Source organism: Sycon ciliatum, chromosome 9 (assembly GCF_964019385.1).
Source record: "Sycon ciliatum chromosome 9, ocSycCili1.1, whole genome shotgun sequence".
In the NCBI taxonomy this organism is placed as follows: Eukaryota; Metazoa; Porifera; class Calcarea; order Leucosolenida; family Sycettidae; genus Sycon; species Sycon ciliatum.
The window spans coordinates 28,676,231-28,691,204 of record NC_088651.1 but is presented as its reverse complement, the minus strand read 5'-3'; the positions used below and the strand labels follow the sequence as shown (position 1 = coordinate 28,691,204).

General features: G+C 48.8%; 1 protein-coding gene across 1 annotated transcript in view; it reads right to left on the bottom strand.

Moving 5' to 3' along the window:
- Positions 1-8,720: 8,720 nt before the first annotated feature.
- Positions 8,721-14,974, bottom strand: part of LOC135824414 (uncharacterized) — a 43,252-nt gene continuing 36,998 nt past the window's right edge. The window contains exons 13-14 of the mRNA XM_065337148.1: positions 12,222-12,431; positions 8,721-8,854 (exon numbers count right to left, since the gene is read on the bottom strand). Coding sequence (XP_065193220.1) covers positions 8,721-8,854; positions 12,222-12,431 — 344 coding nt within the window. The remainder of the gene's footprint in view (positions 8,855-12,221; positions 12,432-14,974) is intronic.

Genomic DNA, 14,974 nt, shown 5'->3' with positions numbered 1-14,974 from the left:
TTAGTTGCTCTGCCATGCTCGCTCCGATCCTGGCGTGGTCGCCAAATGTTGTGAACCCTCTAAGATTCTCTAAATTGTCAGGATCGGACAACCACACGGCACGAGGACAACTCTTTTCCTTTACACAGTATATTTCACTTCATCGAATAATTAACAATGAACACTAATAATACCAGCTATTTATAGCATGCAAAAAAACAGCGTACATGCAAACATACGCATATAAAACGGGACATAACAGCGTATACAGCAAAACGCACACAGCACATATAGCGTATGCCATGCAGCAACATCAGCGGTACGGCAGAGTCGAAATACAACATTGCAACGAATACAATGCCATAAGCGCGAAGGCCTTTCCCAATTGAGAACTGGTGGTTTGCAACACCCGATTATAAGTCGCACTTGATTATAAGTCGCACTCCCATTTCCAGGTTTGATTAATATTGATTTGACATATTGACATATTGACGCCGCGACGTGGGCATTCGCGGCGTGATGAAGCTTTAGACGAGAGAGTTTGGAAGCTCAGGGCCCTACGCTATGCTTTTTTGCCATGATGACCTAGACAAAAAAAAGCATAGGGATGTTATAAATTCTTTAAAAAAATTCTTTTTTTAAGACATAACCTGGGATTTGAACCCGCACTATCGCGCGCCCTGCATGCATCCCCCGATACACTTCGCATACATACTAATTATTCCAAGTTGCTTCACGTTATGATCTTGCATTCGAAAGCCCTACTTGAATATGCATCGTGGCCAGCCGTCTTTGATGGTACGGTACGGGATAGGTACGGGACAGGTACGATCGAGGGTAATACGACACCGTCTACCGCCTTGATGACGCGAAAAAAGCATAGGGATGTTATAAATTTTTCAATTCTCCTTTTTTTCAGGCATATCCTGGGATTCGAACCCGCAATATCGCCCTACATGCATTCCCCCATACACTTCGCATTCATACCCATTCTTCCAAGTTGCTTCACGTTATGATCTTGCGTTTGAAAGCCCTATTTGAATATTGCGGCCAGCTGTATGTGGGCAGCTGTGTTTGATGGTACGGTACTGTACGGGACAGATACGGGATAGTGCCAGGCGTGACACAAACAAACAAACACACAAATACCAAACAAGAGAGCTTGGAAGCTCAGGGCCCTACGCTATGCTTTGTGGCTTAGCTCATCGTGCATGTTGTGGGAACTGATGGAAATGTTTCCTGGGACGGCTCTGACTCTGCCGATCACGGGCGTTCTGGATTCGACGGGATCTCTCTCCGACGTTTCCTGTGACCGGCGCTGACTCGCCCGTTCACGACTATTTTGGAGACGACGGGATCTCTCTTCCAAAGTATGTTTTTGCTGACGCATCTTATCACCTATTCGGCAACTAACGTCCATTCTAATTTCATTTCCTCCTCGTCTCCCTATTTCTTTCCAGAAAGTCTCCCGATACATCAGGGAGTCCACCCAAGCATGGGTATGATGAGGGACAGTGGCAACAGAAACAAAAACAGCAAGCAGGGAGAGATAGCAAGAGAAAGACAGCGATAGTAGTACATCTGGTGTGCGACATATAGAAAACAGAGATGACAAGAGATACGCACAAAAAAGGAAACAATAATTATTTTTGCAGTTCCGAAACAATCAACCAGGTGATGGAGTGTGGGCACCCGATAGTCCCCCCTGGACTCCACTGGAAGAACATCCCACGAAGGGATATCAGCGATAGGCCAAGCGTTGAAAAACAGCCATGACGACACATCGTCTAGAAGTCCACCGCGCTCGAACTGAAATTGCAGGTTCAAACAATTTCCCACGCGTCGCCAGGCAGCGTAACTCTTCTCCCTGCATCACCATCCATCTCCAGCAACCGTCTCCACTCACAGCTCATGCCTCTGCCACCACTGTACTCCTCCGAGCTTCGCAGTTTGAAACCATTCGGGGGTCAGCTACACCACCGCGAACAGAGAGACGAGGACGACAACGGTCGTGACTGAAAAGACACTGCCTTGGCGACCGCGTCGCGGAACCCTCGCCCCAGCAAATTCAGAAACACGCCAGGGGCAACTCTGGTGGACCCAGAGCCACCCCTTGGCAAGACTAGTAAGAGGAACGACTGAAAACTCAGATAAAACGGAGCTACAAAAAGTGCAACCGTCCTCTTCAATCACAGTTGCAACAAACGGGGAGTCGTATACATGTACATAATACGACCAATATTGTGGCCAGCTGTGTTTGATGGTACGGTACGGTACGGGACAGATACGGGAGCCAGCAAATTGCCAGCTGTGTTTGATGGTGCGATACGGTACGGGACAGATACGGAATAGCGCCAGGCGTGACACAAACAAACAAACAAACAAACAAACAAACAAACAAACACCAAATTAAAGCTGTGTGGACCCTGGCTAGCGCCAGACGTTACTGAAGTAACGTCTTGTGCATAGCTACGGGAATTAAAGCTGTGTGGACCCTGGCTAGCGCCAGACGTTACTGAAGTAACGTCTTCTGCATAGCAACGGGAATTAAATGGATGATTCACACTACCGGTATTTTCCGGAGTGTAGTGCGCACTTTAGATGTGCTATTTTAGGCCCTAAATCGCAGGTGCGCACTATGCTCCGAATATGAAATGCATGTGCTTCAATGAAGATTGAAGTTCGCACCCCGATGAAGATTCGGGGTGCGCATTATACAAAGGTGCGCACTATACTCCGAAAATACGGTAGTACATCACTCCTTATCATGAAAGGCTCTTTAATAGTGAAAAGCAGAGCACAATCACCATAAACATTGCTATGTATCATGGGTCTCTATTGCGCTGAGCATCCCATTGCTTTGTAAGTTGCTAATCCCTTCCCACTTTGTGCAGGCGCTCTTCATTTTCTTTTTTCCCTTCTTCCGAGGTTGGTCTCACCCTCTCCTCAATTCAATTGGCTGTCTTGACATGCCACGAGGTGCAGAATTAAATAAATAAATAAATAAATAATAGACCAGATGTGTGGGGCACCGCCTTCATTTCATCATTCAGCTGCAATCCGCTCACGGTGCAAATTCAAAGCCAATTCTTTCCCAAGGGTTTGAGCTATCGCAATAAAATGGAGTTTTCCCGCCCTAGATTGAGAGATCTCGCGAGTATTCGAACGACTAGAGCAATCGCATAATAATATTTTGTTGTTTTATATTTATTTTTTACTAAGTACACAACCTTTTTATCCTCGAAGCACTGTGTATTGAACAGGGAGTGGTGCTTTCTTGCAGGCTTGCCGAGTCGAAGGTTCGATGGACTTCTCGTGTGCTCTAGATGGCAGTCGTGAGTCAGTCAAGTGTCAAGTAAATCGGCGGAATAGCGCGAGCTCCGGTGTGGGGAGCAAACCCTTTCTTACACGTACACAACCTACTCGTCAGAACGGGAGAAGACAACAGAATTTACAATAACAAAACAGCAGGGAGGATAGGGGCTGCAAAGCAAGCCTGTGTGTGCTGGTAAGAAAGGTTTTGCGTTTGAGGTGTCGTTTTCAGAAGTGAATGGTGGTAAGTTATGTAAAGCCTAGTGCACATTCAATCAAACGCTGATGGTACGGGACGTAAGCGGCTGTCGGGACGGCTGGGGTGAGATACAAAATCATGTATGGGTCGGGCAACACCACATGCAGCAGTCGCTGCCATGTTCAACCTCGAACGGCGCGAGTCATTAAGGCCGGTTCTCAGTGCACGTCGAGTATGTGAAAGTCATCATGCGTTCATCTCACCATGGGCCAAACAAGTTGAGCTCAAGTCAACTTTTTCGTGATGCGACGCGTTTTCCTTAAACGGAATAAAGTACCGTAATGATACAGGCTTTAGACATGGTCCGTGACAGGGTGAATTTTGGATCTAGTTTATTGTTTTTCGGGACTTTACAATCTTTTCAATCAGTTCCCCTTGCATTAAGCGGAATAGACCGATCCCCTTATTATACTGGGTTCGAGCACGGGGGCAACCTCACTCGCGATCGAGCTAGTTTTTGAACGTGACAGCATCTTTGACAGTGTGTTTCAGGTTTGTTTTGGAATGTCTTCTGCTTAGTTCAAGGGGTTTGCGATGGCTTCGAGCGGTGCTGAACCTCCTGCTGGTAGGAGCAGAGTCTCCGAGAGAGACATGGACTGTGATGCAGCTGCAGGATTTTTTCAAGGCGCGGGAGGGAACGATCTCGGGCCACAAACAGGAGTTACTCCAGAGGTGAGTTTTTTGTTGTTGAAATATTCGAATCGCGAATCGTGTTGTGAGATTTTATTTTGTGCCTAGGCTACAGCAGACCGTATTTCTTTCTCCTTGAGATCGGTGCTGAAGATAATAGTAACCTTTTTCTGGTCTGCCTTTTCCTCTCCAGAGCCATCTTCTATGAAGGTAACCGTGGTGCTGCGAAGTCGCGATCGCGATCAGCAGCCCTGAAGTGGAAAAATCGATTTTCCAACGATCTGGTTGGACATCAGCCACTAAAGTACTTCTGATTTGCCTGTAGTGACAACAGCAGCCATCCTTGGACACCTTGCAAAGACAGGAAAATCCACTAGTGGAAGCGACTGCTATGAGGTGACGATAGCAGTGGTGATCGCTGTTTTGTCAAGTCGAAGGACTAGCCAACCCAGAGGAAGCATTAAAAAAAAACGATGAGCAGTGCGTGGTATTTGTTGAGCGTGAAGAGCTAGAGGAGGACAGTGCAAACACATGGAAGGAGTGGATGATGTTTGAAGTGCTGTGTGCCGGCTGGTGGTGATGGTGGTCTTTGTCAGCATGTATTCGTGCTGCTTCTTGTGCTGGAACACTTCTCGCCCAGGAAGGCAGATTGCGTGCTCCCTGGCCCTCAGTCGGCAATGGGGCATTTGTTCCAGGAACATTACCCCAGGGCCAGTGATGAGTCGTACCTTTGGAAGATCGAAGCTTGCTGTTAATCGCAAGCGTAGCGCAGTGGATTGCCCCCTCTTCGAAGTACGAGGGCCAAAGCTTGCCGCTGTCTGCAACAAAGTGTGTGTGCGGTTCTTTCGAACCTATGAGTATGAATATAACCCCCCCCCTCTCTCTCTCTTAGGAAGACTGCATGTTCAGAGTGAACTATTTTCTAGTATATTTAATGTGAGACGGGCTGTTTACGCCCAAGATCAAGATACAGTTGTTTTTCTGTTTCTATACCTTCCTAATAAAATACATTGTGACAGAGCTTTCGGTCATACGCTGCTGTACTACATCCTCAACCCGCCACCACCATGCGCTCTTGGCCGAACTAATGCACGAAGCATAAACACACCAGCACAGCAAGGACACTTCCGTTGACAGAATAATATTGTTTACGCCTCTAGACAGCTGTTTCGTTTCTTCGAGCTCATCGTTAGAGGAGGATAGTAGCAGGATAATAATGATGATATAATATAAGATGATAGACGGTTTATGGTCCGATATTGATGATTGGAGATCTAAGAAAGCAATGACAGTGATTGCGAAATGGATAATATTACAAGTATCATGATTATATGCCAGTCTGGTAATGCGTTGTACTGGTGGACAGTATTGAAATCATCACTGCATTCGATGCAAATATTGGTATACCTTGGTTTCAGTATTGGAAAAAAAAGAGTAAGAGAACCTGGTTGATTTGGTTGCATCTGCGACTGGCTACTGGGTGTTGTGATCAGCAATGTTACCATGGGAGAAAATACGAGCGCAAGGATCTGTTGGGTCTTGTTGTGCCGTGCCGGTGCGAGAACCCTAAGTGCATGGCAAAATAGAACTGTTTCATCCACAATGCAGAATGTCTTGCGGTACATGGCATTGATGACTGAACATCTCGCCAGCTCGCCCAAACGGAGGAACAAGACATCTTTCCAGCTCAGCTAGCTATATACCGTGAAACGGATGATTAACTTGTGCCACGCATGCCAGCTTCTGTTCCATTCGGCCCAGGCTTAGACACATCAATGCCAATAGCAGCTGATCCTCCATTACATGCTCATTGGCGATTTACGGCCACCTCCAACTGTATCCGCCGTCCCTCAGCTTCCGTCTTCGCAGATCCGGCGCGCCGCAGTACATTTTCTCGGCTAGGCTCAAAGAAGTCCCACAGAGCAGTCCAAACACCTGAAGGCAAACCAGTCAGAAACTGGAGCGGCTCAGAGTCTTTCTTTATGTTACTGTACGTAAGCTGTTTTTCGGCTTCCTTCACCCCACTCCTCACATCGTCCAACTGCTCCACGAGACTCTGTACACGAGCTCTACTTGCTGCCAGCTCCTGATGCAGATGCTGCACTTCCATTACAAGACCAAACTGCACTAAGCCAGGTTCCTTTCCAACTCAAAGTACCGTTGCCTCTCAGCAAAATACTGGTTTGGGAGCATGGGGAGCTCGTGATGCAGACGCTGCACTTCCATGACCGAACTGCACTAGGCTCAGCAAATACTGTTTTGCGAGCATGGGGAGCAGGGCGTCCCAGACTCCACTCTCTTGCGAAAAGCAAACCTGGTACCGTAGGACAGCTGTTCGGGTTCCTGGACTCATTCTGCCCTTGTAGAGCTGGGCAAAACGATTTCGATTTCGGGATCGAAATGATCGCTGCAACTATTCAGAGTGACCCTAAAACTACGTCCTTCCTCACGCGGCATAGCCTGGATCCGCTTACTCCAGGCCGCTGTGGCTCCACACGAGGAAAGGAGTGAAATGACTTGTTTGCATCGTCCTCCTGTTCTGACAGTGAGGAACGCAGCAATGATCCTGAGAAGGCATCCTGAAGTCGTAAAAAGGAAGAATGTCTTACTCTAAACAAAAACAAAACAGCTCAAATCAAAAGTCCTTGTGACATTTTTTTGTAGACAGGCCTGCACTGCATGTAGATTTCGCGTGCTCTGCACTTCGCATGCGAGAAGTCGCGCACAGCCGAGGTGAGGTTGGTCGCGTGTGTGCAGCAGGATCCCACGCGACTGCGGAGTTGCCCCCTTGCTCGAACCCAGACAATAATAAGGGGATCGGTCTATTAAGTTCAGTACAGCTGTATACCGTTTTTCATGAAGACCAAAGAATTCAAAAGGACATATGGAAACGAGTTAAGAGTAACTCTCCACCACTGTAACTAGATTATACAGTCAGAAAGTGCAACAACTAGGCACAAAACCAGGACTCAGGACGTCGAATGTCTCAGTACTCTGTCAGTTTTGTGCCTAGTTGTTGCACTTTCTGACTGTATTATAGTATCTAGTTACAGTGGTGGAGAGTTACTCTTAACTCGTTTCCATTATGTCCTTTTCCTTTCTACTTTTATTATTGGCTCAATACCCGAGTAACAAAGAATTCGCGCGAAAGACGTGGCATTCAAATAATACCCCAAGGAAATGATCGAACAGTTTGTCTGTAAAGCTTCTGAACTATCCCTAATACAAGAAATGAAATATTAACTTGCTGAAATTCAACTCAAGTCGTGCTAGCCATTCTGTGAGTTATAATGGGATGCTCAATGTTCTAAACGCTAACAATTTACAATTTCCAAGTACAATTTCCACGAACAACAACAACAACAACAACAACAACAACAACAACAACAACAACGACAACAAAATCAACTAGCTGGAGAGCGGAAGCAGTTTTTGGAGCTCCGTAGTTTTTTTAGCATAATAGTCCGCTCCCAGCCCGTATGGCTGTGGATGCACAGGTAGCAAACTAGATCACTTAGAGTGCTGATTCACTACAACCGCCAGGCGTCATGGCCGGAAACGGAGCTGATACGGAGCCCTGGTGACAGCTCTCGTCCTCGACACTGAAGAAGAACACTGTTGTATTCCCCTCGCAAGCCCAGGTAAGCGTGGGGGCCTACATAAAGCTCCTAGAAGAGCAAGGTATCACCGGCATCATTTCGATGCAGACACCAAGCAGGGGTCAATGTAGACTTACCGTTGAGTCATATGAAAAAGCCAAATTGTTGGTGCTCAATGGCTTCGATTGCAAGGGCGAACGGGTTTCACCACGCTTCGTTTCCGCACCAACAACACAGATACACATCCACGATGCTCCGATCTGGATCTCAGACGGTGTCCTAAAAGCTGCGCTCTCACCGTACGGAAAGCTTATCGGTGAGATACGACACGGCAAAATCAAACTTTCAAACGGCACCCAAACAGCAACTGGTGTGCGATTCGCCACGTTTGAACTCAAACCAGGCAGTTCGATCCCGTTGTACCTGCGTACGACAGAAGGTTCTCACGAGCTCCGCATATGCGCGCATCATCTACGACGGCCAGGTAGGCACGTGCAGGCTATGTGGCCAGCTAGGTCACATCGCGCGTACCTGCCAAAACCGTCGCAGTGCACACCTCCACGCATGCCGGCAGAGAAGGCAGCAGCACTGGCAGCACAGCTACAGAGCGGAACATGAACAGCGGAGCTGAAGCGGAGTCTCACCGTACCGATTCGGCACCAAAAGCGTCCCCGAATTTGACCCACGCCAGCGGCGTATCCCAAACGGCCTCCGATGGTGCCAACACCACGCCGAAAGCAGACGTGCTCTCGAGCTCGCACCCAAACGACCCAGTCAACAACCAGTAGACTCTACGAGTCGTACGAACACGACATCGCATCACCCATGTCGGCAACCAGCACGACCGTGCACCCCGGAACGCCGCCAGGGAGCACAAATACAAGTACGACAACATCCAACTCACCGCACACCGACACAACTACTCCGACAACAAAGTGTAGTCACCCAGATTCGGCGCGTGCTGAAGACCTCCTCTCCTCACTGGTGACTAACACAGACATGTCTAACCAGCCAGCAAACCCCTGGATTACCTCCGAACGACGCAGGAGACCCAGTCCCAATGCGGAATCCTCACCTGATTTCAAAAATTCCAAAAAAACAAAAAGAGAGCAACAACATCGACCCTGGTCAAAGCCAACTCCTTGCCCCGGCACAGGGCTCACGCTTCAGCCCACTGGTGTCACACGATACTCAATCCTAGCGCTGTCCTCCACACAATATCAGTGAGAACAATACTTTCAATTGCGGAAATACCAAAAAAACGAAACAAATTACAAAAATAAATAAAAAATAATGGAAGTCGCGAATTTCATCAGCTCGAACGTCAGGTGTCTGTTCAACAAGATGGACGAGCTTAGCCACGTGGCAAAGTTGCAACAACCGTCAATAATCGCCATCCAGGAAACCTGGGCGGATCCATCGGACAGCGACGGGATGTACGCCATCAGCGGCTACAAACTCATGAGAGCGGACCGGGACACCTTTGGTGGAGGAGTCGCCACATACATACCACACAGCTGCCAACACGAGACAATTACCATTCCCATGACTCAAGCGGAATGTATTTGGATTAGAATAACAATCGGCCAAGCCTCCCTTGTGGTAGGGAACATCTACCGTCCCCCGCGGTCCGACCCCGCAGAGTTCGTGATGGAACTGGAGAGAGCCATAAAGCTAGTTGAAAGACCCCAGGATGAGATACTTCTCCTCGGCGACTTCAACGCCAAGAACTGCTTGTGGCACCCCAGCGACACCACCGATGCCTTAGGTGAGGACCTGCATTGGCTGTGCGAGACTCGTGGCCTCACAAAACACGTCTCCTTTGCCACCCACCTACGCCAACACACACCTACATCGTGCCTGGACCTGGCCATCTCTAGCCTCAGCCGCCATAACATCACCATCACAAGCCTGCCCCCTATGGGTGCCTCTGATCATGTTGTCATACAAGGCAACATACGACCCCAGCAGCACACCACCCACAGAAACAATAATACAAATAAAAATAAAAATGAGAGCAGTACTACACAGCAAAGCACCTCCAGCACATACTGGTTGTGGAGTGAGGAACGCATTGCGTCCCTGCGTGAAGCTCTTGCTACCTGCAATCTGCAGTACGATCCACATCCCACTGACCCTCAGCCAGTAACCTCATTCTGGAACTTCTGGAGAGACCAGATACTGAAACTAGCCGTGCACCACTGCCAAGTGACCAGAAGCAAGTCCCGCAAAAATTCTACGCCCACTCGTCCCTGGATGACGAAGGATCTCCTCAGCCAGATCAAAACAAAGCACAAACAGTTCCGCACCTACAAGGCGACCCAACTAGACTCAGATTGGAAACTGTACACAGCCCAGCGTAACCGAGTAACCGCTCTTTTGCGACAGGCTAAGTCCGACTTTGTCCAGCAAACAACGTCAACGGGTACAAACCTCCACCGTCTACGGAAGCACCTGAAAAAACCGCCTAAGCAAACAATTCCCACACTATCGACAGCCAACTCCACTGCAGCCACGGCTATGGAGAAGGCAACAGCTCTCAACAAGTTCTTTATCTCCCAAAGCCAACAGTCCATCTACAAGACCACCTGTACTACACCAGACATCAACACTACCCCTGACATCAGTCATACTCTAAATACAATCGCAGCAACAGTGGAAGAGGTCGAGAAGCTTCTATGCAGGCTAGACACTGGCAAGAGCCCAGGCTTTGACAACATCCCAACTCGGCTCCTGAAAGAAACTGCAAAGGAAATCTCCCCATCTCTCACTAGTCTCTACAATCTGTCCTTCAGAACCGGAGAAATACCACAGGATTGGAAAGACGCAACTATTACACCCATCCCCAAGTCGGGCAACCCCTCCCATCCTACCAACTACCGACCCATCTCCCTGCTCAGTATAATATCAAAAACACAAGAAAAAATAGTCCACTCTCGTCTGTACAATCACATAGCACCGCACTTACCCTCCAACCAATCCGGCTTCAGGAAACAAGACGGGACCGAACTGCAACTCGCACGGATCGTCCACCAGATATCCACAGCTAGGGATGCGGGGAAGCATGTTGTAACGTGTTTCTTCGATCTCAGTAAAGCCTTTGATCGTGTATGGTATCAAGGCTTGCTGAAAAAGCTGAGCCACTATGGTGTCGACGGCAAGGCTCACAATTGGCTCGAAGCCTACTTGACAGGACGCAGACAGCGGGTGCAGGTTGAAGGCACAACATCCGCCTTCATACCAATACCAGCAGGAGTGCCCCAGGGCTCGGTCCTGGGACCACTTCTGTTCCTGGCGTACACCATTGACCTGCCCACTGCCTGTGAAAATGCTACAACCTCGTGTAGCCAGTTCGCGGACGACACCGCACTAATTGCCATTGCAGGCAGCTACATTGAGTGTGAGGCTGCGCTACAAAGAAGCGTCGATGACGCAGCAGAATGGCTAGAGCGCTGGCACCTGCTAGTCAATAAAACGAAAACCGTCATCCTCCCGTTCTACCATGCTAACCGACCCCCACCACGACTACCCGAAATAAAACTTGGCCAAACCCTATTAGAAACAGTAACACAACATCGTCACCTCGGCATCATCTTTCAGCACGACCTAAGATGGTCAGCCCACCTTGACTTTGTGCTGAAGAAAGCCGTAAAATCTTTTAATATTCTCTTTAGGCTCAAATCAACTCTACACACTAAATCACTCTCTCTCATTTACAAAACGTATATCCTGCCTATAATTGAATATGCATGCATTGCTGTCACCCCACTCTCAATCGCAGCCCTTGACCGTCTTGAGCGAATCCAGCGCAAGGCGGCCAGAATCTGCCTCCGTCTCCCCCTTTACACTCCTCTGGATCATTCAACACTGCTCCATCGGCTCAAATGGCCGACAATGTTCTCTCGCCGCAAAGTGAAGCTCACCCTTCTTGCTCACTCCATAAAATACGAATATGCCCCACAACACATACGCTTGCTCAACACCCCCGCTCAAGTTACGGCCCAGTACAGCCTTCGACACGCAGGCACTTGGCACCTCCCACCCTCCAGAACCGATCGCTGTAAAGACTCCCCACTGTACAAGTCCCTAGAATACTACAATGCCCTCCCTGCTAGCATTCGTGACATCTCCTCCCGACCTGCTTTCAAACAAGAAATCTGCTCACTGCTGATTAACTCAATCTGCTCCTGCAGCGCTCACCCTCTCCCATACTTGTAAAGTTCAAAGTGATGTAAATCACTTTCCACCTGTTTAACCCACAATCTCACCTTCTCATCAATTTATCTCTTATTGGCGATGGTGCCATCGTGAGAATAAAGAATTCAAAAAAAAAATTCAACAACAACAACAACAACAACAACAACAACAACAACAACAACAACAACAACAACAACAACAACAACAACAACAACAACAACAACAACAACAGCAACAATACTCACATGCCGGACTAACAGAGTAGGTTAGTGTAGGTTTGTAGATTTGCTTTTGCCTGAGTTTGACGCGGCTGACAAGTGTGACTGCCGTCTTCTTGCTTTTTTCCGGATACACAGCAAATGCAATAATCCCCAGCAGGATAACCAGCCCAAACGTTACTCCAACAATAAGACCCTCTGTCGCGACTTTTCCTTCTTTTTGGTTGCCGGATACAGCTGGACACCACAAATCAACGTACAAACAAAGGTCAGGTGATTGTATATTTAAACATTATCGTACCATCTTTTGCTGCGAACTTTGAAGCTCTTCTTTTGCCCTGTCATCTTTTCCTGCACCTCTATTTCGCAACACACGTACTGCAGTTGTTTCCAAATGTTCGCCAAGGAGGGCATGATTATGGATACGATGATGCCCCCCCCCCGGGAATATTTGTAAAGAATAACTGTCTGTGGTATAATCCAGGATGTTTGATGTATTGTGAATGGAGGTGAAGTAAAAGATTATTTGGCCCAGTATCTTAGAAGATTGACCTTCGGGGCTGTTTTGGTGAAATTGATTTTTTTATTGCGAAATGATGTCTAGCCTTTATAGAGTATTGTAAATTCGTTTCACGACCATCAGATTAAATTTGACAATGATGCAATGCAATAAATGGTCAGGAGTCATGTCACTGAATTGTTCATTTTGCAATGATTTTGAAAGATCAGTGTGTTTGGTGCCACCAGAAATCGTGTTAATGTGCTATAAACAGGCAACTCTAGTAGCCATGTTCAGGCGCCTGCGCCGGTGCCCTTCCGGGGGGGGGGGGGGGGGTCAAGGGGCCTCCCCCGGGAAATTTTCAAAAAATGAAGCCAAATCCTGCATTTTGAGCGAAAAGGGGGGGGGGGGGTCCGGGAACCCAGGGACCCATACGGGGCACGCGCCTGGTGTTCTGACCGGTCATGTACATGAACATGTACTTCATTTCCAACATTCACTTTACTGAGGTTGGGTACAGTGAAACCTGTCTAAGACGACCACTCATGGGACCGTCAAAACGTGGTCTCTGTTACCAGGTGGTCTCCTTATCCAGGGTCATTTGACTGGAAATAGCATCCCTCGGTCCTGGTTTCAGTGGCCCTCTAGGACAGGTGGTTGCCTTGACAGGTTCTACTGTAGTTACGCTTCGGAGCTCCGGCTTCGAATGTGACAGTGTGTTTGGCCTAATTCGCTCCTAAAACCATAGCAATTCAAAGAAAATTTTCAAACTCCGCCACCATATTACTCCCGAACTCCAGACCTTCTTTGGCCTTTTTCTTTGCTCCACATGGTGGACGTTTCTTCTTCGATTTATTTTTGAGTTATTGCAGTTTGTAGTCCGATTTGTGGCGTGCCCCTTTCCGGTGACATGGATGGGGTTATGGATGATGGTACCCTGGAAAGTTCCAGTGGTGACCAGGTTCCGAGCGGCTCTGGTGCCAGGTCAGCGAGATCTGGGTCACTCAGGGCGTCTGCTCCTGAAAATTTGGCTTCTGAGGATCAGCGAGATCTTCTTGCCGCCGGGCCTCCGGCTCAGGCATTGGAGCCTTCTGTCAGTTCGGAAGATCGGCGAGATCTTACCCTGACTATGACTAAGCCTCAGGCTTTTGATCCACGTGCCGAGGTGGACACATCCGGCAAGTACCTTATACGAGCTCCGTCTGTCATCACAGACTACATAGAAACTCATTTCCGTCGTGCCCTGACGGACGAAGAGCGAAAGTCTATGCTCACGTTGCATCCGCGTCCTGCCACAGAAGCGTTGATTGCCCCCAAGATCGATGAGTCGGTAAAGAGCTGGATAGGGCACCAGCTGCCTAAAGTTGCTGATGGGAGACTTTCTTTGGTGCAGCAAGCATTGCATGCATCGGTGGGCCCACTGACGTGCACCTGGGCTTCACTACTGGACACTGACCATGACACTGTCGAGGTGGCAGACGTAATGAACATTGCACAGCGTACACTCGTTCTGATGGGCAATGTCAATGCCTTGCTCACCCAGGCACGGCAGCAGACGGTCTTGGAGGCTGGTGGCAAAGAGGTAGCCACATTAATGAAGGATGAGTTGCCTGAGAAAGGCAAGTGCTTGTTTGGAGACAAGTTCACGGCGACTTTGACCGAGAAGGTCAAGGCGTCAACAGCTTTGCAGGATGCGGTTCGCCTAACTAAGCCCGCTAGTGCAGCCCCGGAAAGAGCCCAACGGGGCCGGGCACCATTCTCACTTCAGTCGCGCTATCGCGACAGCAACCGGTCCGGGCCACCCCACAGTTCCGGCCGGGGTTATCCAGATCACGGCCGCCGATTCCGGCCTTACCCACCACGGTCCCAGCCGCAGCAGCAGCAGCAGCATTCCGGCCCGTCTCCGCAGAGGAGATCAAACCCATCGGCTTAGCAGCCCAGGGTTGTCCTGCAGATCAGCGAGAAGTTCCTGCGATAGTGCAGAATGCGCAGCTGAATCTGCACAGCCTACCGGATTCCTCTCCGGCAGGCCGAATTTGTCATGCATTGCACAATTGGAAATTAATCACACAGGGTCCTAGCAGCAGTGGAAGGCTATCGCCTATCAATGAGCAGCCAGCCACACCAGGATCGGTTGCCACAGCCATACCATCTGGCACCAGCAGAGCAAACAGGATTAGACGAGCAATTCCAGAAGATGCTGTCTCTAAGAGCCATAGAGAGAGCACTGCAAGAGCCAGGGATGGAGTATCTGAGCCAGCACTTTGTCATCCCAAAGTCC